Source organism: Ostrea edulis, chromosome 7, assembly GCF_947568905.1.
Source record: "Ostrea edulis chromosome 7, xbOstEdul1.1, whole genome shotgun sequence".
NCBI classification, from domain to species: domain Eukaryota; kingdom Metazoa; phylum Mollusca; class Bivalvia; order Ostreida; family Ostreidae; genus Ostrea; species Ostrea edulis.
The window spans coordinates 9,671,661-9,699,568 of NC_079170.1; the positions used below are offsets into that span (position 1 = coordinate 9,671,661).

Below are 27,908 nucleotides of genomic sequence, written 5' to 3' on the forward strand. Positions count from 1 at the left end.
AGAATTTATGGTTACAAATACGAGAATTATATTTTAAGAAATATCCAATCCCTTCAAGAAATAGAATCTAAGCAGTCAATTTTTTCTCACATTATTCACCATTCACTTATCTGTATACATGTATATAGGAAACACCCAAATGTTTTTTTTTTCAAATCTTCCACTTTGTTTGTCATGAAAGAGAGCCCCAGACGTTGTGCTTTGTGGAGATCGAGGAAGCACGTCACAAACCGACAACACAGTTACACATTTACAACACACAGTTATGTTGTCCGTCACCCATCCTTTGTCTTATCCTGGACGAGAACGACGTAGATATGACTAGTGTCATACAGATTGATCGAATCCTATTTAACACAGTTTTTGTTTACATTCTGCATAGAAATTGGGCGACTACTCCATCTATGCTGTCTCCTGTCATGAATTCTACCCAGTGACCGATGTACGTTTCTTTGTCAATTTGTCCTCCTTTCTTTGTGTCCATGGCTTTGAACATGGCCTCTACCGCCTCTGAGTTACTCATCCCGAAACATTTCATGCCCTTTTGAAAATTTTCAAAAGTTATATATCCAGCGTTGTTCACATCAAAAGCATCGAAGAAGCTCCCAACCATGGATTCAAATGTTTCTACGAACAACTTTTTATTGAAACCGACAAGTTCCTTGAAAGCTGCGACATATTCATTTTCAGATATGTTCCCGCTGTTTCCCATCTTTTCCCCGACTTCTAACAATTTTGGTGCTGTTTCCTTTGATATTCCACCCTTGCCACCTTTCGCTGTAATTTCTTCACCTTTCTGAATCAAAATTTCCCATCCATTCTCCAACCAATTTCGAATTGCTTGCGCTTTTTTCTCGTCCAAATTAAACTCTTTGATGAAAGAATCGGTCATATCTGAATAATCCTGTTTGCTAATGTATCCGTTCCGCTTCAGATTACTTAGTTGAAACCATTTTCTGACTTTACTCTCCACAAGTTGAGAGACAACCATTGTTTCAATATTACCGGAAGTCATAGTAATGATTAGTGATTATGTCTGCTTCAGGATCCAAGAAAATGTGAAGTAAATGTGTTTTCGCTTTTTCTTGGTCTTAAGTACTAGTAATACTCAGCAAAAGCGGATCATTGAAACCCGCCTCGTGACACCGCCCAATGACTACAGTGATGTGATCTGAAAGTTAGCTTCTTTTCATCAATACTACAAGAGATCTTGTCAGATTTAGGCACACGCAATTCTGAAATATTGAACATTATCAAGTTTCTGTTCCTCATAGATAGATTAGCAACAGAAATGTGAACTCTCTTGAAATATGTGTACTATCATCGGGTTTATAAAACCTGTTCAGTTCAAGATTTCATGTACTGAGTAAACTGATTTTAATGTTTCACGTACCGGGTAAACTTATAACCGTTCAATTCAATGTTTCACGTACCGAGTAAACTGATTTCAATGTTTCACGTACCGGGTAAACTGATTTCAATGTTTCACGTACCGGTTAAACTAATTTCAATGTTTCACGTACCGGCTAAACTGATTTCAATGTTTTACGTACCGGTTAAACTGATAACCGTTCAATTCAATGTTTCATGTACCGGATAAACTGATTTCAATGTTTCACATATCGTGTAAACTGATTTTTTTTTACCTATGATAATTGTACTCGCTTTCTTTATAAAGTTGACTAGAATTTGAATTTTAAACAACTCTTGCATAACTTAAAATTTTAACTCCATCTTACTCTAAAACATGCCCAACTTCATTAGAAGTATTTCGCGGTCTGTTTTTGTTTTTAAATTAACGATATCCAAGTTTCATATTTCTCTACACAGAGAGATACATAAACTACTTTCACGGTCATGTTTGCTTAATTTTCATTGAACGCAAAATTGCCAATATTCATCTTTTTTATAATCAACCGAATTTTAGTTATATCCATTATTTCTTTTCAAAGAACTTTTGTAACAGCTTAATAGCATTTCGTCATACTGAAATGTAATGAATGGGGAAAAAAAAGAGAATTATTGATTTTGCTTAAAAGGTACATTCTAAAACTTAAAGCTGATCAGTACGTTCACAGTTCATCACGAGGAGTAACACTTTGATGTATGTCCCAAATATCGTGTGTTTTCGACAATACCACAACGGAATGTCATCTATATTGGTCAATATGGAAATTACTATCTAAAGAACAGCCTAACAATTGTTGTCAAACACGTCAGATAGCTTTCAACCTAATGACAGGTTGTATTTGCAAACAAAATCATTACAACAAACATACAATTTGCGAAATGCCTGATTTTAATTCGGACTGACGAAAACATAATGCGTGCCAAGATCTTAACTTAACCAGAGTCATGAATAGGACTTGGGTGCAGAGTTAAGACCTGCATAAATCCAAACAGAGTATTACGGGGCACATTGTATTTATGTCTCTCAACTGATTTGATTGGTTGTATCTTGTTTAACGTCTCTCTCGAGAATTTTTTACTCATATGTAGACATCACCAAGACCGGCGAGGGCTTCAAATTTAGGCCTTTTGCTCGGCGCTTACGGCCATTGAGCAGTGATGGTTCTTTAGCGTGCCAAACCTACTGTGACTCGGGACATCCGTTTTTAATGTCATCTCTGAGGATCTGTGACATTCACACCTGATGTCAAGCGTTATGGCAATGGAACTGTCAATGCCTGTTTTAACGACTAAGGTCTGTAGCGGCCGGTATTCGAATTCCGCATGCGGGGCGAACGCTGTAACCTCAAGACCACCGCGGCGGTCTCAACTGATTTGATATGCAAGAGTTTATTTTGCATATGATCAGTTTTAAATTGAAACAGATTACTGCTAAACAAGTTGTTAAGCCGTTCTTGGCACACTAACTTTGACTACGGATAACTCCGTTTACCTGATCAAGATATAGGGTTCACGGCGGATGTGATTGGTCAATAGGGGATGATTACACCTCCTAGGCACCTAATCCCACCTCTGGTGTATCCATAGATTCGTGTTAGTCCAGCTCTCGATTTTGTATTGCTTATAGGAATTACGAGATTGATCACTGTTCCTTATCTTCATTTTTCATTAAAATGTCCAGTTGGAAGCCACAGCAAGAGATTTCTTGTTGTGTAGAGGGCTTTTAATTTTGACTCACAAGAATATAAAAACACATCAGTTAAGCACAATTTGTGTCCATGGAAATTCCAACAGCCTGAAAATGAATGGCCGAAACGTTGTCAACAATAAGTCAATTTTATGCTCAAAATAGATAGCTTATGACGATATTTGCTCATTTAATCAACCAAACTACTTAATGAAATCATTTTTGAATGATTTGTTTTCAAAACGAGATAATAAAAATCGCTTTTACTCAAGATATTGCCAAAAAGTCTTAATTTAGAGCATGACATTGACATTTTGTCGACATCTTTTCGGTGACTAACAACATATATCATCTTCAGATGTCGTGTAATAACCTGATGTCGTGTACTAACCAGATGTCGTGTACTAACCTGATATCGTGTAATAACCTGATGTCGTGTAATAACCTGATGTCGTGTAATAACCTGATGTCGTGTAATAACCTGATGTCGTGTAATAACCTGATGTCGTGTAATAACCTGATGTCGTGTAATAACCTGATGTCGTGTAATAACCTGATGTCGTGTAATAACCTGATGTCGTGTAATAACCTGATGTCGTGTAATAACCTGATGTCGTGTAATAACCTGATGTCGTGTAATAACCTGATGTCGTGTAATAACCTGATGTCGTGTAATAACCTGATGTCGTGTAATAACCTGATGTCGTGTAATAACCTGATGTCGTGTAATAACCAGATGTCGTGTAATAACCTGGGCGACAATAATTTTATTGACCTAATTTTTTGTCGATAAGCTACAAGTCATCATATTGATTTATCTAGAAATAAGACGAGAAAAATATGTCCTCCAATGCATAAAGCCCCAGGTGTGAGAAAGTACACATTGGTTTTTGCAAAAATGTCCTGGGTGTAAATAGAAAGACATGTAACAATATGGTTTACAGTGAATTAGGAAGATTACCTTTATGTATAAAGAGAAAAAAAAAATAATTAAGTACTGGATAAAACTGAAGAACACAGACAATTGTATTTTAAAGGCTTGTTACGAAGACATGTTCACTTATTGTACTGGAACATATTGTTGATATATATATATATGTATTTCATTTGGATATTTTCTTAGATAAGGTTAAATCGATATAAACGTTCATTTATTAATTCAATTTTCATTGATTTACAATCATCTGTTTTATAACTGGCGTGTTTGTGTATTGGCAGCCACTGCCTTCCATACGTATAACTTTAGAGTTATCGGCCCTTGGTATATTTGTCCCACTCAGAATTCCACGTTCAACTTTCGGAAATTGCCATAAGCTTGGCTGGCCACAATGTAAGCATGCATTAATTAAGTACATTGTGTATGATTTATTTCACAAGTTCTAGCTATTTTAGGAATGCACATCATGTATTTTATCGTATATTGCGATTTCCATGCAGTCTTCGGTTAGTCACGTGGTATACTTATAAACATGCATTTATAGTTATTTGCTTGTCTGATGTGATACTTGCCTGGCTTATATTTACTCCTTTATTCTGTTATGTAATTTCTTTGGTCTGGTTTGTTAATTTTTACTGGATTTTCACGTTTATCTAAACACAGCCCTTTATTGAAAATTTAAACTATGGAACGCACTTTGTGTCACAATCGTGATGTACAACTTTTATCACACGTTTCAATTGTCAGTTGGAAGTTGTTTGTGTGATTATGTTTTTGTATTTTTATGATGTGTTAACCCTGTGTACACGGAATCTTTACTTTTCTTTGTAGTTCTTCTCCATTCATTGATTGATTGATTCATTAAAGTGGTTTAACTGACTGCGTCTTGTCTAGGCAGTACACTTATGATAGTAACTGGTTAGCTAATATAAAAGAAGAATTATCTAATCTGGGTTTAACTTACTTGTGGGACCACAATAGGAACCAAAATATTTATAAAATAATCGAACACAAAATGCTAGACATATACAGACAAAATATAATGTGTAGTTTTGAAAGTTCATCAAGGTGTATGCTATACCGGCACCTTGTTGACAATTTTTGTGTACAGTATGATCTAACAAAACCAATAGACTCGTATAGTAAGCAGCTTATTACTCGTTATAGAACCTCGTCACATTCATAATGTATAGAAACCGGTAGACATAATATTCCCAGAAACATGAGGATTTGTAAATACTGTAATTTAAATGATATTGAAGACGAATTCCACTTCATTCTAAGATGTCCTCTTTATAATGAATTAAGAAAAGAAAAATAAAACAATTTTATTATGCCAAACCAAGTGTATTTAAATTGACCAAGCTTCTGGGTGTAAATAACATCAAAGAACTGAGTAATTTAGGTAAATATCTTAAATGTGCCGAGAAACTACGTAATGACACAGTGCATATTAGGAATCAGTGTAATTGGTTATGAATACCTGTACTATATATATACTGTGTTTATATATAACTTAAATTTATGCAATGACATTAAATGTATAAGGTTATGTGAGTTTATGCACTCTCCATATGCTGTTCCTGTATGTATTATATCTTTATATATACTGGACTGCCTGTGTAAATATATGTGCATGTGAATCCAATGAATGCTGGACAACTCGCCCCCAAGACAACTCGCCCTCAAGACACCTCGCCCCGTCTTCGAGACAACTCGCCCCCAAGACAACTCGCCTCAATACAACTCGCCCTCTCTACAGCCCAGTAGCTAAATACTTCGTTACTAGCTTGAAAATATGGATGTATATTTCATTGCTGTTATAAAATTTAGAAATTCATTTCAAAATTAAGGATTATCTCCCTCATGCATAGCTCTTATCCTTGAACGAATTTGACTCCACTTTTTTGGCACACTGCTTTTGCCTATAATAGCTCTAAAACGTCCTTGCTATTTCGGATTTCAAACATTTCGGTTGAGCATCACTGAAGAGACATAATTTGTCAAAATGCGCATCTGGTACATCAAAATTGGTACCATATATGTTTTACACACACACACACACACACACACACACACACACACACACACACACACATATATATATATATATATATATATATATATATATATATTATCACACTTTATTCCTATTTTTATTATTTTGTTTGTACAAAAATCTACACTTTTAACGCCGTAAATATACGTCTTTTTATTTCATACTTTAAAACGAAGATCATGGTGAAATTCTAATAGAATTATACACAAAATAGAAAAATGGCATAATTTTCATAATTCAATATTGACTATATGACCACTATCCTCAGTGAAGGCCTTATGTGCTTCCTAGCACGAAGAGGATTAAGTAAGTAAGTAAGTAATATTGACTAAGAATTATATTTACTGATCTTCACTTAATTATTGAAAAGAAATAAATGTCTCCAGTATTACGAACATTTTGGGATTTTTATTGGGGGGGGGGGTATCAATACGGTATGTATTACATAAGTGTAAGTGTAAAGCATGCATGTGAGCGTTTCTCAACTACATTTTAATTCTTGTTGAAAAATCATGAATTTCCTATTTAAGAAATTTTATTACGGTTTTGTTTTATACTTATTATTTGCACGCGGCAATTTCAAAGTGAAAAGTGAGTACCTTAACGTTTGAAGTAAATATTTAAGAGCGGGGGAAATCAAAGAATTAGATTTAAAGCAATACAAACAGATTGTGACGCAAAAATCTTTTTGCGGAATTTTATCGCGAACTGCGCGCCGTAATTGATTGAGAGTTATTTTTTGAGTTCTGTCCTTGCGAATCATTTTCTTTGAGATTAAAAAATATGCAAAATAATGTATTTAAGTTTCAGATACAATTTAATATTAGTATTCTGTGTTTATAACAATAGTCCAGGTAATTAAGAAATTTATAAATTATGTTTGATTACTTGGAATATTAAAACCGGTTTGTCGGCTTATTTATAACTCACTCACTCACTATATGTGCACGCTCTTCATTCTGACGCCGCCCTTCACACAGTTCACAGGATGTTAGAATAGAATTCGCTGTAAAACATTTTAAGTATTGGTAAGCAAATTATAAAATATTTTGATATTCTATTTTGGATAAATATTATCAGTATCAATACATGTAATTCTACTATAGTAACATTTAGCATTTTATGAATTTCATAAATATGCTAACGTTCATTTATAGTTATAAGAATTCTAATACGTTATAGCAGTGAAATATATCTTTAGCAATTTCGACAATGTAAAACTTATGCGGTACCAATTTTGATGCACCAGATGCGCATTTTGACAAATAATGTCTCTTCAGTGATGCTCAACAGAAATGTTTGAAATCCGAAATAACTATGAAGTTTTGGAGCTAAATATAGCCAAAAACAGCGTGCCAAAATAGTGGAGCCAAATTCGTCCAAGGATAAGAGCTATGCATGAGGGAGATAATCCTTAATTTTGAAATGAATTTTTAAATTTTATAACAGCAATTAAATATACATCCGTATTTTCAAGCTAGTAACGAAGTACTTAGCTACTGGACTGTAGAGACCCTCAGGGACTATACAATTTTCTTTATTATTCACAATAGAATACCTCTTTGTTCCAGTGAGACGGGTTTAATTGGGTGTGTCACTGCCATACAATTGGGGTATGTTATTGATGTATTTGTGTTTATTTTTTCCAAAATATTCATGACAATGTCTTTGTTGACTGAATATTTGATATGTTGTATGTTTTTGGAAAGAAACAGATTATTTAGTGTGTTTTATTTCTTTTCCCTGTAATAGCTCATTGCCAATTTAAATATATAATAAAAATAGTGACATTGAACAAAAATCTTTGTCATAAGATGATTGATAATTAATTATACCACGCCGGCTGTGTAGCCAGCTAACACACTCCCTTTGATGAGCAATGTTGATGGTAATTGTTTTAGAATAATTAACAACATGTATAAAGATATTAAAGCAAAGATTAGATTGAATAATAATTTTTCTGACGAATTTCCCTGCCAATTGGGAGTCCGACAAGGGGAAAATTTGTCACCTTTTTTATTTTCCATTTACTTGAATGACCTTGAAAAAATTTTGTTAACAAGAGGTGCTGTTGGACTTCCGCTTGTGGAAGAGAGACTTGAAAATGAAATTCAAATTTATGTCAAGTTACTTTTGTTATTCTATGCAGATGATACGATTATTTTATCACAAACTGAAAAAGATTTGCAATATAAACTTGATATTTTTTATGACTATTGTGACAAATGGCGTCTAAAAGTTAATGTAGAAAAGACAAAATAATGGTTTTTGGTGAAAGAAATGTATCATGCTATAATTTCTTATATGACGGTAAAACTAATGAAATTGTTGATGAATTCAAGTATCTTGGTAGATTTTTTAATATAAATGGTTCATTTACCAATAATATAAAATATCAATATGACAAAGCAACTAGAGCAATGTTTGATGTGCTAAAAAAATGTAAGCAAAATAACTTATCAATCAAATGTCAACTTGACCTTTTTGACAGAATTATACAACCGATTTTATTGTATGGTTGTGCAATTTGGGTTTTTTAAACACTTCCATAATTGAAAAATTACATACTCGATACTGTAAATACATACTTAAATTAAATCAAAATACTCCGAATTATTTTATTTATGGAGAACTTGGAAGATATCCTTTGTCTATAAATATTAAAACAAGAATAATCAAATTTTGGTCAAAAATTATTTTATCAGACAATAGAAAGAATACAAAAATTATGTATTCACTTATATGTAAAGATAATAATAACCCTTGGATAAAATGCATTAGAAACATTTTAAATGAGTGTGGATTGTCATATGTATGGGAAAATAAAGCTTTTTTAAACACAGACTGGTTAAATGCAAAGGTATTACAAACACTGAAGGATCAGAGTATACAGAAATGGAATGAACTTTTATGTAATTCGTCAAAAGCAATCAATTATTCCATCTTTAAAAATGAACCAAATTTTGAATTTTATTTAGATGAACTTCCTAAAAATAAAAGAGAAATACTCTGTAGATTTAGAGCATCAAATTTTATATTACCTGTAGAGACAGGGCGATGGTTAAACATTCCAAGAAATGAAAGAGTATGCACTTGATGTAATAATAATGATTTGGCTGAGGAGTTCCATTATTTATTTATATGTACTGATGAAACTATTAAGAAATCAAGATTGGAAAACTTAGATAGATATTATACAAATAGAACAGACAGATAGAAATTTAAACAGCTTCTTAATTGTAAAAATGTTATTGTACTTAAAAGATTATGCAAATTTTTAATGGTTATAAGGGAGAGGGCATGTCCTCCATGTTAACTGCATGCTATGTACAATATTGTATTATATATTACGAATTACTTCTCTACAATACACATGTTGTATTTATTTGAGAATAAATAATTTTGTTGTTGTTGTTGTCGTACCAAAACCCAGCTTGTGTCTGCTGTAAGTATATATTTTACATCAAAGTGATGATAAGTGTACTGAACCCAAGCACTGATCAATTTAAAGCTAGATTTTATTCATTCATTCATACTTTATTTCATTTTGAACAGATATATATATATATATATATATATATATATATATATATATATATATATATATAAACAAAAAGAATATAGAAAAATAAACGTATATGCACTACCCTTAAAGTATGTGATGGATAGGGGGATCGCAGATAACGGCATGGTGTCTGACAGCTAGGGAGGCGATACCTGTAACTGAGCCAGAACATTCTGGTAATGCGCAGCTGCGCTTCCAACAAGATTGAAGTTCAGTAAGCGGAAGGTTTGATTATTGGTTTCGTGTATTGTATACCGCCCCAGAAGAACAAGAAATATTTCATTTTCTGTCAATCCGCATAACTCTGCACAAAGGCGTATGTCAAAACAGTTTGTGATCACGTTCCACCAATTGTTCCAAATAATTGCAGTTGCAGGACATGCGCAAGAGGAATGTTGAAACACATTGAAGAAAGGCCTTCCACAAAGAGAAGTTTTGCTAAAAATCAGATAAACGACGGTTTTGAGTCCGAGAAAATTTGTATAAAGGAAAAAAAATTCACAGTCGTGCAACATTCGTATTTGACGCGAGGTCATGACTCTACCACGTACCATATTCTTCCATTTCAGTTTCGAAGGGAAGGATACATCCTGCAGAAATTTCCATAAATGGGAAACAAGATTATTTGATTGGAGAGTCCTCACAATATCGGGAATAAAACCAGAATGAACATCGGAGAGACTGTAGAGATAGGAAAATAGTCTTGCGAGAAATATTGACTTCGTTAATGTTTTTGGATTCAGACGACATAATCTTCCAAAGAATAAAAGTTTCCGCACGTCAATTTCAGCACATATGGATACAATATTGAAAAATGATTCGCATAACTGCATAACTTTGGTAAATGATGGTACTGATGGTAGTACGATTGTTTTGTACAAATGAGACATTGTCATTGGGTTAAGAAACTGTGTACCAAGATCGGATAGTGCGAAGTAAGATTTACGCCCTTTGTTGCATGATTCCTGTATTCTGTCCGAGAGTTTGCATTTGTAGTTAATAACAATTCCTAGATGGTTATAGGACTGTTCGCATGTCACTTTGGAAGGACCTAACTGCCACGATAATTTGTCTAACTTTGTTCCTTTAGCTCGAAATTGCAAGACGCAGGATTTGGACGCATTTAATGTAAATCGCCATTTACTGGAGTAGTTGTATGCGATATCCAGCACTGTTTGGAGCGATAGTGGTGATATGCCAATTAATGACAAGTCGTCAGCTATAGAGGGGCAGCTGCTAGGGATATCTAGTACACCAGTATTTAGACTACCCGACTGTAGTTAATGAATAAGATCATTAATAAAAACAAAGTACAAAAAGGTGGAAAGCACACCGCCCTGTCTTAAGGCCGTTTTATACTGAGCGCGAATTCGAACACGAACGCAACCACTGCGAGTTTTCACGCGACTTTCCGCGCGAATCATTGTTCGTATTGAAAGCGGTGATACTCGTGGAAATTCGCAGATGACACAAGGTCATTATGTTTTGGCCATGGCGAGCTACATATTTTCGGCTTTTATCATAAATAATTGGATGTTCCTCGATTAAGAGAATGAGTTGTTCTGTTCTGTCACCTGGCATGATGAAGCCTGAATTGTCACAGACAAGTATGACTTTTGACCTCACATTCTGATTGGCTAATGAAAATTGTTCGCGAGGTCTTTTCCCAAAAATTCGCTCTGGAGGCTATCTCCGCGGTGTTCCACGCGAACATGAATTCGGTCCCGTTCGCCGTCAGTATAAACAACATCATTCAAAATTAAGTTAAGCAATGCAATGCGAACGCCGCGTTCGCGGTCGTGTTCGCTGTCGCGTTTGTGTTCGTGCTCAGTATAAAAGGGCCTTAACGCCTTGGTTAAGAGGAAACCAACCTGATTGGGTTTGGTTTACAATAATTGAACTCATTGTATTTTGGTGACATTGGTTAATAAGTGACCATAATTTACCCCTGATGCCAAGTTCGTATATCTTAAACATAAGACCAGGCCTCCATACCGTGTCAAACGCTTTGCTAATATCAAGAAACCCCACGTAAACATTACTACCTTGTTCCAAATTATGAAAAATTGTTTCATGTAGATTGAACGATGCGGTCAGACCACCTAATTCTTTCTGGAAACCTTGCTGTTGAGTGTTGGGAAAATCTTTCCTGTGTAAAACATACTTAGTAATACGATTGTAGATAACTTTTTCAATAATTTAAAAAAAAGTAAGGCAATAAGGCTACAGGTCTGTAACTGTTACAGGAATCTTTAGGTTTATTGCCACCCTTATATAACGGAACTATCAGACCACGTTTCCAGTAGACGGGGACATGACCACAATTTACAATTGCGTTAAATAACTTTAGAAGACAGGAGATAAGTAGTTTACCACCATGTATTATGTGTTCATTTGTCAACAAGTCATCTTTAGGTGCTTTTCGTAGTTTTAAGGTGCCAATAGCGGTGATTGTTTCTTTTAATGTGATCTTGCCTCCTGGTATATAACCGAAATCTAGCTCACTTTCGTTTTTTAAATGTTGGAACTTCTCGATTTTCATTTGAAATTCGTTGTCAAAATTATCTTCATCCAATGGAGTGTAAAGTTTCTTGTAGAATGTAGCAAATGTTTCCGCTACACCATGTGGATCCGTGTGAATCACTCCATCTTCATCGCAGATCTCAGGATATACTCGTGATGATCTAGGCTTCCTGCGTTTAGTCAACTTCCAGAACAACCGAACATCAACTTCAGCAGCTTAATCGATATCACTATATACCTTGCGCATATAGTTCTCGTGTTCTATGTCAAGAGCATTACGAAATTGACGCTTTGCTCGCTTATAATCACGATAGGAAGAGAACTGCATACCTCGAGGTCTTCCCTCAGAAATCTAGATTCTTCGCTTGATTCGTTCTATCGTGTGCAGGTGTTTGACAGATTTTGCCCAATCTGGGCGTGTATAGGGATTATACGACGAGAATGGAATAGACGATTCAGCACAAGATAACAGTATTGACGAGAGTTCATTAGCGAAATCATCAATGTCTTTGTCGTCTCTGAGTAAAGTGTTATATAAATCTCGCAAGTTGTCCTGAACAAGATTTCTATATTCTACAACAGATTCAGGGGTAGCCTTATGCCATGCGGGTAATTTTGATTGAGAATTTCTTAAAGAGTGTCTTCGGATTTCGAAATTAAAAATCGCTTTGACTGGTAAGTGGTCTGATGTAATGGAAATATATCCTTCTTCAAGAATTTTGTAACTTTTTATCCATTTAAGAACATGCTTGTCAAACAAAATGTAATCGAGATTAGTTCTCTTTTGGATGAAGGAAAAATGTTCACCCTTAATAACAAAGTCTTTGTTTTGGATACATAAATTACATCTTGAGACAAAGTCTGATAATAAAAGAGCCTTGATAGGGTTTGTGTTACATGTATCAATTAAGCTGCCGTTGAGATCACCTGCAATAATAACTTTACCATAGTTGGAATAGTAGCTGTACAGATTTTCAAGAATATCAAGTTCTTGTTTATATGCATCAATATTGTTCTCAGATGGCAAATGAACACCAAGAATGTAATAATGGTTGCCATTGTGATCATCAAGTTGCATACCTACAATTCGGTTTGTGTTATAACAACTAATTTCTTTGAATAAAAACATCAGCGATTTCTTGTACATAATAGCAACACCGCATTTTCCAGTAAACCCTGAATTACAATACAATGTGCTATCATCATCAATTTTGACAAAGCAGGCATACTTTCTATGACTACTGCCAAGGTAATTTTTCGTGCTTTCTTTTAACTTATGTTCTGTTACTACCATAATGTCACAATTTTCTTTGTCTAAAACGGTTGACAAGCACATTGCAGATGAGATAATACCACGTACATTCCATGTCATCAGAACAACTATAATGTATAATAGAATACTGCTTGATAAGTACATACATGTAATATACAAGAAAAAAGTCTACTAGATAACTAATGTGTGTGACACTTGTACATCATTTATCTCGGTAGTCATTGTCAGCTTCATTGTGCCAGTCCCCGTGTGTGCGTTGCACACTTTAGTTCCCATCCTCTATTGTTCATCCATCTCCTGCATCGAACACCTTCGGGCCAAAAGTCGGGAGATTCCACGGTTTTCGCGAACTCTGGTGGGACATTTACTTTCGCAGTCATGAGGGATCGATTAAATTTCGGCTTAAATAACATTAAGTGGGTTATTTTTACACGTCTGTGTTCGATAAAGTTTGCAATGCCTGCTCTTGACGATTCTTTACCTATGCCCGATAAGTAGTATCTGGCTGACTTTCGATATGTAACACCAATAAAAATGTCATCTTCATGCTTAGAAGGTGCTTCCGAGTTACGTTTGTCACTTAGCGTAATAACGCATGATTTCCGTTGTAATCAACCGCTCTGTAATCCGACGGTCCTGAAGATCCGCTTATTTGTTTGACTTTGTGTGCATTTTTCTTGCTATCAAAGCGCAAAGTCTTTAATTGACTTGCCTGGGAGTCATTGGACCGCGGCGGGGTAAAACCGTTACCAATAAGAGTACAGTTAGAGGCGCACGACGGGGACTTCCCCACTTGAGTGAGATGGAGAGGAATGCAGATTTTCACGCGGCCTATGGTTGTTTGCATGCTGGTCTCGAGTCTTTTCTGTCGAGATATTTTGGATTGAGTCTGACGATGTAAAGGAGCAGGGTTGTGATGATGGTGTTGATGATGTTGAGCGTAATGATTGAGTATATGACAAAGAAGAATTATGCAGCTGTGAAGGGTTACTACCTCCCTCAGTTGTACTATCACTATCACCCTCAGATTTGCGTTCGTTGACCGTGCTGGCGTATGATTTGCATGGACTGAGCACATTTATTTGCTTTTGCAAATTCATAGATACTTTTGAAAGCCTCTTTAATTCCTCGCTTGATTTATCTTTATATGATTGATAATCCATACGATCTGTATCCACACGTTTGAAATTGTCAGAGGTGATTTTTTGGAAAGAGTCATATTTGGTTAATCTTGAAACGGATTCTGCTTGGAGGCGGTCATGTTCAGTACGAAGCTGTTTGTATTTTGATTGGAGTGACTCAAGGTCAGAGGTCAGAGATTCAGTAGACTTATCTCGGGAGTGTATAGCATTCTCTAAATTGGCGACTCGTTGTATGAGAGAATGCATTGTTATTTTTATTTCCACTGCATTGATTTTGAACATGTCAGTACCACATGATAACCCTTTGCTTTTGTCAAATATTTCGTTTATACAAGATTTTTCTCCTTGTGTAAATATATATAATATGTAACAATCTTTATCATATCTTGCTGTGCTCGAACTGCTTTTTGTAGTTTTTCTGTTGAACAATTTACCAGTAGGACAATCTGAATGTGTTTTGGCGCGTGAACAAAATACATCTCAATACCAACAAATCATGCTTTCATCATCTGAACATAGGTCAAGCAATTTGTTTGTGTAAATTTCTTTAGGTAAATTGTATAGCTGACTATCTAAATTGTCGATGTTAGCTTGATTTGGAATAATATGACATTCATTGCCTGCTAATGCTTCTAACACTGACGTCTCTTGAGATACTGTATGGCTAGACAAGCTAGGTTGAAACTCGTTAGGAGTACTCAAGCTTTTCGATGTAAACAGCTCCGCAGAGTCATCGGTATCCATTGAATTTTCACAATTTAACAAATCTGTCAGTAAACCATCCCTAGGAGGACAAGGTGTACCAATTTGATGGCCAAAAGTCTTCCTCTTAGAAGGCTGTGCAAGAGCTTGATCACGAGCCGATTATTTTTAGATATCTATTAATAACTCGGGGTGGGTAAACAGTAGGCCTATTATTCTCGAGAATAATAGAAATGGGGGTTTTCCGATTATTTTTAGATATTGATGACCGGGGGTTTTCCGATTATTTTTAGATAAGGTATTGTTCTCGAGAAGAATGGAAAGGGTCATTAGAACAGCCTCGACCTAATTATGGGATCGATGAATCGAAGAGATGCTACAGGATGGGTAAACAATAGAACCGCCAGATCAAGGTGTCAGTGGAAGAAATCAAATAACAAAGGTATTAACCCAATGTCATTCTAAGGTTGTATTGAGATTCAATGTCAATCAGATGATATAGGACCATCACAATCAGATAATCCAAGGGACTCCGGTCATTAATATCTAAAAATAATCGGAAAAACCCCATTTCTATTGTTCTTGAGAACAATAGGTCTATTGTTTATCCACCCCATACAGCCGTCTATACTATTAATTAATTAAATAAAAAGACGTATCTTTACGGGGTTAAAAGTGTAGGCTTTTGTACAAACAAAATAACAAAAATAGGAATAAAGTGTGATAATATATATATATATATATATATATATATATATATATATATATATAAAAGCACTGAAAAGGCCACGACACTGTTGGTTATTTAAAACTCAAATTTTCGACGCAACCCGCGTCTTTATCAAGAGACATATATTACATAAACAAATAACACACAAAAACGACAAGTATCGATAAACTACATTGGTGAGAAGAGTGATACACTATTGTACTGAGTGATAAAAATGGTGGTGGTTACGTTGTAAAGCGTGTTTACTGACTATGGTTTAGAGAGTTTGTAACATGGTCGGGTCGGGATGAAAATAAAATTATTAACACGCTTTACAACGAGACGCTTCAAATGAAGGAAAACCATCACTATTAACGACCAAAACTCTACTGACATATGCCCGGTTTTGAATGTTTCCAGTGTCACTCTCTCGAATTCTGAGACTTCACTTCTTTCCAAGGGCCTCAATTTCTGTCCTACTCCACGTGAAGTCAATGATCAACAAGTAAGAGAGGACACTAGAGCATTCTTCCGCCGACCACGGCTTAAGGAACATTTCTCCCGCAAGGACTCCAAAGATAACAGTGCCTCCCCATCCCAAGATGCTATTGACATTTTAGAGAAACATCCTCTCTACAGACCCAAAAGCACTTGGGAACCACCTCCAGGCAAATGTGGAGCTTTGGAGTCTTACATCGAGGCGGTCGAGGAAGAAATAAACAAAATCCTTTTAAAGCCGGATTCAACCCGAGATAATCTCGGCAAAGACGAAAGGTCGGCATTGCAAACATTAAAAAATCGGGATAATATTGTCATTAAAAAGGCAGACAAAGGTTCTACTGTTGTTGTCATGGACAAAGACAAGTACCTACACGTGAGGCTCATAGACAGCTCTCAGACGAACGCTTTTATAAAAAGTTACAGTCTGACCCCACCGAAGAGTTCTCTACCAAGATCACCGAAACCCTCCAGCAAATGTACAACAAGGGCGGGATCGGTGACAATGTTTTGGGAGCGCTTTGTCCTAACAACTGTAGACCAGGACTATTCTATCTACTGCCTAAAATTCACCAAAAAAAAGACATGCCAGGCCGTCCTATAGTCAGCGTCATCGGACATCCCACGGAGAAAATCTCTGAATTCATTGATTTACATCTCCGTCAGCACGTAGAAGATTTACCATCATACTTGAAGGACACCACTGATTACCTTAATAAAACACCCTCATCGGGCCTGCCAGACCATACCCTCCTTATGACCATGGATGTTACTTCACTTTACACTAACATTCCACATGACGAGGGTATCGAGGCGTGTAGAGAGGTTTGGAACAATAGGGTAATTAAATGTCCTTCAACCGAATCACTCATTCAGCTTCTTGAACATGTCCTCAAGTTCAATAACTTCATGTTCAATGGTGAACACTACCTGCAAATAAGTGGCACAGCTATGGGAACAAAAATGGCACCATCGTATGCCAACATCTTTATGGGGAGACTGGAACGTAGACTGCTACATTATTCACCAGTTAAACCCCTCAGTTGGCTACGTTTTATTGATGACATTGAGATGAAATGGGTTAACGGTCGTGAAAGCCTGGACGATTTTATCGAGATGGCAAACTCTTTTCATAATTCCATCAAGTTTACTGTGGAAATTTCCACCTCAAATAACACTTTTCTGGATACCACAGCCACGTTTAGAAACGGGGAAATTGAGTTTAATATCCACACCAAACCCACTGACTCTCATTTATACCTTATGCCATCTAGTTGTCATCCACCCCACACTTTCAAAGGTGTACCTAAGAGTTTGGCTACGCGAATCCGCCGCATCTGCTCCACTCCTACTATTTTCCAAGAACAAGGAACAATCCTCAAAACTCATCTCACTAACAGAGGATATGATCCTTGCAAGGTACAATCCGCGATTGATGAGATGTCACTACAGGACCGACAGTCCCTCCTCCAGTATAAAGAAAAACCTCAGAATGACAGGGTTCCATTGGTCACTACGTATCATCCCGCCCTCAAGAACATCAACGGTATTCTGAAGAAACACCTGCCCATTCTGCATGCCAACAAACGAATGGCTGGTGTTTTTAAGGAACCACCGATGGCATCCTTCAGGCGTCCCAGAAACCTGAAGGACATGATAGTAAGGACCAAACTGGATAACCCTTTACCCAATGGAGGTTTCAAAATATGCTCAGACCTCAGATGTCAATTATGCAAATATAGCTCAGACACTGAGGGTTTTAGCAGTCCTGTCACGGGTCGCAGTTATAAAATATTGGGAAACTTTTCCTGCAAAACCAATAATTGCATCTATCTCATCAGTTGCGATGTCTGCCAGAAGCAGTACATAGGAGAAACAACAGACCTTCGCAGACGGGTCAACAACCACCGGTCCTCCATCAGAACCAAAAAAGATTTGCCAGTAGCAACACATTTCAATGGCAATAACCACCGATGGGAGGACATGACAGTAGTGGTTATTGATCATGACCCTAGTTGGTCAGATACCGAAAGAAAGCAGAAGGAAAAATTCTGGATGCACAGGTTGAAGTCATTTGAACCGCATGGTATCAACAAACCTACTGACTTCACCAGGATGAAGCCGGGCTAAACCCTTACTAGATTTTAAGCTTCATCTAGACCTACTCGTCTGACCATGTCCCTAACAGTGGTACTATGACCATTTTTGAACACACAGATTTTTTTCTTTTCAATTGTTTACAATCAGTCCATCTTTTTTAATTTTTTTTGAACTTCATAACCGATTGCTTACATATAAAACCCATTTATCAGTTTCCGTGATTCTATTTTTTTTTTTTTTTTTACACATCCACCCTAGACATGATCAGTACGGGAATGTCTGATGTTGATTCAATTTCCTGGGCTGCCTATTCTTTGTTTTTGTTTGGAGTTGGTCCATTTTGTTAACTTATTCAAACTTGTTGTTTACATTATCTTTCTCTCAAACTTTATTCATCTCTTACTTCGTTTACATAGCTTATTTTCATTTATTTATTATTTATGTATTTTTTTTTTTTGTATTTGTTACTTATTATTATCTTTTATAAATTATGCATGGTTAAAATAGAATCTCTCTGGGTACGAGTTAGCTTTACTATTTGTCAACGTAATTGGGTTAACTCGTTCCACTTGAGATTAATTAAGTTTATTGTTTTTCTATTCGGACATTTTGAATCAGCTCTTTGGACGAATAAGGCATGTCCTAATTCGCTCCACTTTTAACATTGATTGGCAAGCCTAAAGACCAAAAACATGTATGGGGGCGAGTTGTCTTAAGAGAACTTAAGAGAGGGGGCGAGTTGTCTTGAGAAGGGGCGAGTTGTCCCAAAGAGGGACGAGTTGTCTTGGGGGCGAGTTGTCCTGATACCAATCCAATTAGCCATATGACTCACGGAAATACCCACATTTTGATGTTTAGTGAACAAGACAAGGCACGTACACGTTTCCGTACTATGGGTATTTTTCTCTTTTCAACTACATAACGATTGGGCTTATGGGTAGTTTGGGAGTTGCCTTCAGTAACCTGAATTGACACATTTCTTACTCACAGGTTAGTTTTTCGTTAATGTGTATTATAGTTTGCTTGGGGGCGAGGGTTACATTTTGTGAACATCTAGGATAGTTTCATTCAAAGTGACACTTTGAAAACTTGATAGTGTAACCCGGGATTCATTCCCCAAAAATAGTTAGAATGATTAGATGTTAGTCGACTTCGTATACGCACTGCCACTGGTAAACAGTTGATATAGTTATCTTAGTTGTACTCAATGAAGTGATCAGCTCATTGCATTGTAGCCTCGTCTTGTTAATACGTGTGTGATTTCTATTTGGAAACCCTACCTTTACGAAGTCATATTAAGCTTTGTCAACAAGAACGATCGCCAAGCTTGATTGCATAAGACACCTTGAGATGGTATTTAAAGGGATTAACATCTGTGTAACTGTGTAATTTTTACCCACTTATTTATGCATTCAAAATTTAATTCATCCAGTACGCGGTTATGAAAATGATATATATATATAAATATATTATGTAAGACTCCAAAGTGCGATGGGACTCCAAAGTGTGATGGTCACGCCAAACCCCGATGGTCTGCGCCAAACACCGATGGTCTGACACGCCAAAGTGCGATGGTGTGACACGCCGAAATCCATTGGTTTGTAAACGACACGGTGTTGTGGTACAGACTGTACCAACCGTGTGTTGTTTCACTAAAATATCAATGCAAAATCCATGCATAAAAAATAAGAAGTTCAACTTATTTCATTACCGTTTAGTTGTCGTGTTATTAAACACAGAACATTCCACCGCGAAATCGTATAGAATGTTTTGCATTATAGCATATTCCCAGGATTTTATTACGTGTACGTCACAAATAATAAATAATCATGAATTAAAGAATGTTTGGGCGAAGAAGACAGCTTGACAACAAATGTACTTTGCCCTTCTCACTATCCTCAACCTTGTATACCTTGCCGTTCTCACTATCCTCAACCTTGTATACCTTGCCGTTCTCACTATCCTCAACCTTGTATACCTTGCCGTTGCTATCGTCTGTGTTACATTTCTTTGGTATTTTGAAAGACGTTAAGAATGACGTTACACTGACGTGACGTCACAAACGTTACTGAACTCCGTACCATCAGACTTTGGCGTGGCCATCGCACTTTGGCGTCCGTAACGTTAACAAACCATCGCACTTTGGCGCAGACCATCGATCTTTGGAGCGACCATCGCACTTTAGAGTCTTACATATATACACATATATATAACGAATAGGCTTTGGGGTAGCTTGGGAGTTGCCTTGGGTAACCTGAATTGACAACTCTAAAGCACAGGTTAGTCTTTTGTTAATGTGTATTTTTATATGCTTGGGGTAGGAGAGAGAGAGAGAGAGAGAGAGAGAGAGAGAGAGAGAGAGAGAGAGAGAGCACTTTCGCCCTGCGGACTCGTCATTAGATTTTTAAACAATCAATCGGAACGTCACTCGGCCTATTCCGGAGAATTTTATTCTCTGGAATATGCCGAGTGATGTTCCGATTGTTAAACAATGTAAACAAGTTCCATTATGACATCATCCTCGTGACGTTATGAAAGCAACGTTAAATATAATACAGTCATGATTGTGACTTCAGAAAATTACACAATGTTCATGTAGGGCACTTTTAAAAATACAAAAATATTTAAAACAGTTCAGTGTATAAGTTTTAAGCGCCTCTAAATTCCCTAAGAATTAAGGGCCCGGTTTTTCGAAAGCTGGTTAACTTTAACACAGTGGTTAAGTTTAACGCAGTATTAACTCCTAGCCAAGTGATCAGCTAACAGAGTCAACCACTTGCTAATCATTTGATTACCCATAATGCACATGTACTTCCTATGTAAACAATACGAATGCAGGAGTAAATAAAAGTCTTGTTTGTGGGAGATAGCTGATGAAATTTTCATGCATTGGTTAGTTTCGAAATACATGACAGTGACTGTGGGAAATGCACTTATACATGTATAGATGAATTCATTAGTCTATATATTCAATTTGAATAATCATTCAGGCATTAGAGCCTTATATAGTGATGTATACTAGGCCTAAGCCTAGTTGAGAAAAATGGTGCTTATGTTGTAGAAATCAGGCTCATTGCATAGTTTATCAAAGTGGGGGTTTAAGGAGAGTCGGACAAGTTAACTTCACAATTGTCTGAAAATACTTGACAAGCCAAAACAGAATAATTTATACACCCCCTCCCCTAAAATGAGTTGTTCTGTATCGGCCGAACCTCAAATCCTAAGTTGCCTGATGGGGGAGGGGACGGTTTCATCCTTTACCAGTAAAATATATGGGTTCAGTTCATCAATTCAAGCCACCAATCACTGGTGCTATATACGAAAAAGCAGGGAAGAGGGCTGTCAGACTTTGCATGTACAATCAACAGTAAATGTATGTTGTCAGAAATAGGGGGTGGGGTGGTACATGTCTTGAAAATTAATATACGCAATAAAATATATGGTTTTCTATATTGTTGAATATCTATGGGAGGGGTTTAACGGCGATGCTAGAATATAAAAGTATCTAAATTTCTAAAATATAAAGTAAACCACCTTTCGAAAAACTGTGCCCTGTACATTAAAGGACACAACGCATGTTTCTAAACTTTTTCATTTTTTCAGCAAAATTAATTCTTTTTATGCCTAAAACTCCTTTAAATGTGTTTTAAATTAAATATTTTGCGTTATGTTCGAGTTTGAAAGCGATAAAATTTAAATCTTGCGATGTGCATATTTACTTTCGCTATTTTACGTGCCATTATGCGTGACGTAATATGCGCCCTTGGGTTTGAAAACATCTATTAGCCATTTCATAAACAGATCAGATTTAATTGACAAAAAACAATTATCACGTTAACGGCTTGTAAATAATATCGCATTAAGATGTTTTGTGCCGTGCTCAGGTGCACAAGTTGTCGGTAAAAAGGATTTAGACTGAGTATTTTTCAATTTTTCGAAGGAAGGTACGAGAAAAAAGACATGGATAATTTTTTGTTGGAGCAAGAACTTTACCTTTAAAAAAAACACCCAGTCACCTTTTCAAAAACCGCTTTGACAGAGACCCTGACAAACTGCGAGAAAATGGATATATCGAAGCTATAAACACTGGTAGGCCTACAGCATACATTCTGTTCAATACACACTCGGATCAACTGACCTTCACCTTGTAACAACATATACAATGTAACTTGTGCTCTCATTTCTATCAACTGGCAGATGTACAAAAAATTTAATGATACAAAATAATTGAACTTTTAATTATATGAATAATAGAATATTGTATTTCTAACTTTAAATTGAATTATAAAATGATTTCCTCATTCAACTTGTAACATCTTGAGTGCGTCAGTATAACGCCGTGCTCCCACTTCCTAACGACGTGCAGATCACAATTCAATAATAATAAGATTGCTTTATCAAAATAAAATAATTGATTTCCACTTTAAATTTGATTATTTTTATTGATTTGTGTGTGTCTTCTCTTTTTCTTTCTTTCCGAAATGCACCCATGACAGTAGCTTGGCCTAGGGCCTAGTTGTCAACAATGTATTATAATTTGTCTAATCCAAAAATAAATAATAATTGCACTGTTTAGTTTAGGAAAACAGCGCCAATTACAGATGTATAAAGGAATAACATTACCAAACAGTTTGTAGACAGTAACCCATATAAACATTATTTACTCGCTATATTGCCGATTTCATACACGTTTTACTCGCTATATTTGGGTATTTACATCGCTATAACTATGCACCGATGGCGAAAACATATAAAACTCGGAAAATTTGTCAACAACGATTTAAATGTGTCCCATGGTGAATAGATTAGGCCCCTTAAAGCTGAGTTTTTAATAATATCTCACACTACTTTCACAATCCGAAAGGCGCATGTGATGTCATTGTACCACGTGACTACCTACTATTAGAATTAATTACTATAAGCATAAAGAAGACAAAATGCACGTAATTTTGTATACTTTGAAAACATGATATGTGTCCTTTAAAATATACATTCTATGTAAAATGTACCTGTTAAATAACAGGAAGTAAAAATTTTAACAGTTTCGTTTCGGCTTAAACAGTTTTATGACATAGTTTCCTTGGCTTTGTGTAATTGTTCATTTATTTTCCTCTTATACTTTGTAAAATGGGAAAATATTAAACCTGCCTTCCCCGCACGAATCAAAATGTCCGCTACACCGTGTGTTTCTTATTTCAGGATCTCTGATTTGTTGTTTATGTACATGAACACGGTCAACCAATTTGGTTCCTGTTTTCTCCACATGTAGGGCAGTAAAATAGATTTTTAGATTTACACGTCATAGTTGAATTTACATTGAAGTTCATTCCGTTTTTGAAAGTTATGGAGTGACCGGTTTGTATAAATTGGCAAGTACTTGATCGTGGATCCTCGCATTTGAAGACTGCTGGTTTTTCGGGGTTTGATGTAAATTTGGCTTTAGTGAGATTTTTTTCAAATTTGATGGTGAACGTCTGCTGTGGAGTATATCCGTGGGCTGAATTAGGTCATTTAATGTTTCCGATTGTTGAAGAATTGGGAAGGCTGTTTTGAACATGTTGTGATGTTTTGGGTTGTGTGTAAGAACGAAAGGAATTTTTTGTTGTTGGTTTCATCATATTGTTTAATAGATCGCAGGGAGTTTATTTGGCCTTTTGTATAGCTGTTTCAATTAATTTTGGTGGATACTTCTGTCTACATAGAAATACCTTAAGTTCAGATAATCTTGTATTTATGCGATCCTTATCTATTACTATTGTGCAAATTCTCCGGGCCATGTTAAAAGGGATGTTTTGTTTGGTGGGAGATGGATGACATGAGTTAAACATCAAATATTGATGGGAATCTGTATTCTTGTAGTAGAGATCTGTTATGATTTTCACCCCCTCCTTTACAATCAGGATGTCTAAAAATGGTAATTCATTTTCATTAATTTCCATTGTAAATCGTATGTTATTGTGTAAGTGATTCAGCATGTTGTGGAAATGTTGTAGATCTTGTACTGATTTGATCCAAAAAATAAAGCAATCATCCAAATAGCGTTTCCAGTTATTCTCAATATACAGGCCAAATTCTTCTCCAAAAACTGATTTGCATTCTATAAATAGTTTCTCCTCAAGAAAGCCTAAAACTAAAGTTTTGTACGTGGGGGCGACTTTTGTCCCCATGGTTGTTCCTTTTGTTTGAAGAAAGTATTGGTTATCAAAAAAGAAATGATTATTTTTCAAAACTATTTTGATTCCTTCCAGGATAAATTCCTTTGAGAATCTTAATTGCAATACACCTTGATGTTTTTCAATCCAGACTGCGTACAGAGAATCGAGAGTAAATGAAAAAGTTTAATTGTGTTTCGGTTAGTGGAAAATGAACTTAAACACTTATGTATAAGGAGATGAGGAAAATAAGAGAAAAAGAAGAACGACGCGCAGTGGTTTACTGACCCAAGTTTGGTGCTACATTTTTTCCTTTGCTGAATCTTAAATTAGTGCACAGAACTCGTAGGAAAGATTTTGAAAGCATTGGGAGTCCAGAATATGTTCTTTGTGAGAGCGTTTGCATTCATTCGACATAACCTTCCTCGAAACGACTTTTGTGCTGATGGGTACTAATACAATTCCTCTTCATCCTTAGTGTAACATATGTTGCAACAAGTTTCCTCTCACTCTGCTCCTCTTTTGCGCGGACAAATATAACAACAGAATTTAGAGTCAGTGGGATCTTAAATTAGATAGACTGTCGTTTTTAGCTAATGTCGCATTATTTAATTTCAGTCCAGTTTATCACACTTTCAGCGAGTTCATGTTTGCTGTTGTTGCACGTACTGTCCACAACATGGTAGTTGAAGTGAAACATTTAGAGTTTTGTGATTCTTATCATTGCAATATCGTGACATTTTCGACTTTACATTTTAAAGGTACCGTGTTTAAATTTCCTTTTTAAGACAGAAGTGTCTTAAATCGATATCTTGAGAACGCAGACAGCAACGATAACGACCAGTTACACGATAACCAGTAACAACTGAATTCTAAAAGATATTTTCAAAGTTTCAAGTTCGTTTTCTGAGATACCTGACAGGTCGTCTGCGAAATTTAGATGTACATGTTGACAAACGATTGTCCATTAAATATGATTTCTTGTTTGCTGTTGTGTTTCTTTGTATCTGTCTATAACTGATAGAAATAACATTTGTGACAAAATACACCCTTGCTTTACATGGAAGGGATCTGAGATCGGAGTTTCTTACGATAACACTGCATTCAAAGTTGATGTAGAATGTCTTGATTATTGATATCATCTTAGATGATACATGCATATTTCAATTTTAATGTATTTTTCTCAAAGTATATATTCGGATTCTGTGAAAAACTTCTTTAAAAACCAATTCCGTTTTTGGGTCCAGTGTCATATAAAAGTATATATTTGGTGTATATATCCTCATCTATAAGCTCCTTGATATTCTCTAAGTTAGTTGTTGATTGCATTAACTATTCTGCTAAACATTATTTTGCTAACGATTTTGCTGAGTACAGAAATTGTCAACCTTCCTTCGGTGGCCTTTGTTTCAGTCAGACGACTATATGTCCTTGACTGTATCCCAGTTTCCTTCGATGCTGATTATCACTCGCAACACGCTAAGACGGACTTTTAATTCTATAGTAAATGATTATTTGATAGATCATGCTTTTAAACATGTAATATGGCAGCTTTTTTGCATTGTCTTTCTGAGCTGAACTGAGTTGTACCTTAGCTCGTGGAAAATAGTGGTCACTATTTGCTTAAGCGCAAGCTGAAGTCAAGTACAGACCTTCTCCATTTTCTGTTAATGAATGAATTGTCGATTTTATTGATATTTGTTTTATCTGGTCAACTTGTGTATGTTGTTATGTGGAAAGATGATACCTTCAAGTCTTTATTGATAAAGAATTGTATTAGATGTTGGTTGTTGTTGTTTTTTTATTCTCATTCAAAATACTGCGCTAATGTTCTCTTATAATAGACGTATATCTAACACTGGGCTATTTGATCCTTTTGCATTCATATCTTTTATCACTGCAAATATGCCATGTGCCATGTAGGAATGTGTTGAAGAAGTCGGCTTGTAAGTATTCGTAACATTCGCCTTTTTTATTTTCATCAGCATCATTTGTTGGTGCAAAAACACCGAAAAATCGTTTGCTTGCTTGATCTTAATTTAAATATTGGTTGTAATTTGCCGCTCATTTACCGTGTGTTTTGTTTCTTTAATACACATAATAAAAAAACCCATTTTTATGGTTTGTCCTAAATACCGAAAGTGTGCACACTATTTAACTTCATTTCCCAGAACCTATCCAATGACACACCCTCACTCGTATAATATCTATTCCATATTGCTGCCTTTTTCTTTATGATTTTAGCAGTATTCGATGTTCGATACATGGCATAAACATTCCCTTTAGGAAAGTCAAGGATATTACTTGACCCAAAGTTGGGGACTACATTTGCAGATACTGGGTCGTTTCTACACTTTAATTGACCTTTCATTTAGAGGCCTAGTCTCATTTGAGACCCTGTAGTTAAGCTTGGGTGGGAAGGTACCGAAACACCATCTACCACTATGAGGAGGATCCCAGGTCTGGGCTACATGGGTGTTGCTGCATGAGACTGTACCGAGAAGGGATGCCTTTTGCACTTTAACTTCCATTTTCGGGGCAGATACCACTAGCGATGGGGGGAACTGAAAGATAGATTGATAAGCACAGACATCACAACACACACTGTAAGAGCACTGCACTTTCATTCAGCAGACATGCTGATGCTTAATATATCAGCAAGGAACTCGCAGATATTGTATCTCTCTAATCTATTCATTCAGAGGCTTTTTACAAAGTGTTCAAAAATATAGTGTTTCAGTAAAACTTTATTTTCTTTACATTCAGTGTGCACGGAATGTAAATCTGGGTATACATGCTCTAAAGTAGTCTTCCCCGCATCTCTTCTTCAATTTTTTGCAAGTTTCGAGACTATAGAATCTTTACAACATTGGCACATTACACATTTAGTTATGTACGTGTACGTATTTATCGGAAATAATTATTTGTTTGTTGTGCGTCCCTTCGAAATTTTATAACTTATATCAAGCACAGGCATCTGAAGTATGGATATTACTACCCCCACCCTTTCATAATTTTTTTTTGGTGGCAATAATTTCTCTAAAATGTATGAATTCCCAGTCTATCTCATCCCTCTTTTGATTCATGTATTCGTTTCACGCTTTTTGTAAGCTTTAGAGATTGGCTTTCTACCGGTATGATAAAATACACA

General features: G+C 35.9%; 3 protein-coding genes across 5 annotated transcripts in view; 2 read left to right on the forward strand and 1 right to left on the reverse strand.

Moving 5' to 3' along the window:
* Positions 1–345: 345 nt before the first annotated feature.
* Positions 346–1,039, reverse strand: LOC125654124 (uncharacterized). The gene has a single exon (XM_048883913.2). It carries the CDS (start codon positions 1,013–1,015, stop codon positions 368–370), a length of 648 nt encoding a protein of 215 aa, XP_048739870.1. The 5' UTR covers positions 1,016–1,039; the 3' UTR covers positions 346–367.
* Positions 1,040–7,029: 5,990 nt separating this feature from the next.
* The window catches only part of LOC125655067 (uncharacterized), a 28,998-nt gene continuing 8,119 nt past the window's right edge, over positions 7,030–27,908 (forward strand). Inside the window, exons 1-2 of one of the 3 annotated variants that reach the window (XM_048885220.2) lie at positions 7,030–7,121; positions 7,665–7,706. The gene's annotated coding sequence lies outside the window, so the exon portion shown is untranslated. Of the gene's footprint in view, positions 7,122–7,664; positions 7,707–19,440; positions 19,596–27,908 lie in introns of those variants that run through there. The other 2 variants (XM_056143244.1, XM_048885219.2) reach the window with 2 other exon arrangements.
* Positions 17,268–19,600, forward strand: LOC130047602 (uncharacterized). Its single transcript, XM_056142938.1, has 2 exons — positions 17,268–18,201; positions 19,596–19,600. Exons 1-2 carry the CDS (start codon positions 17,268–17,270, stop codon positions 19,598–19,600), a joined length of 939 nt encoding a protein of 312 aa, XP_055998913.1.

Excerpts from the sequence above, each read along its gene's own strand:
- LOC130047602 (XM_056142938.1), top strand. The coding sequence starts at position 17,268 with ATGGATGTTACTTCACTTTACACTAACATTCCACATGACGAGGGTATC.
- LOC125654124 (XM_048883913.2), bottom strand. The coding sequence starts at position 1,015 with ATGACTTCCGGTAATATTGAAACAATGGTTGTCTCTCAACTTGTGGAG.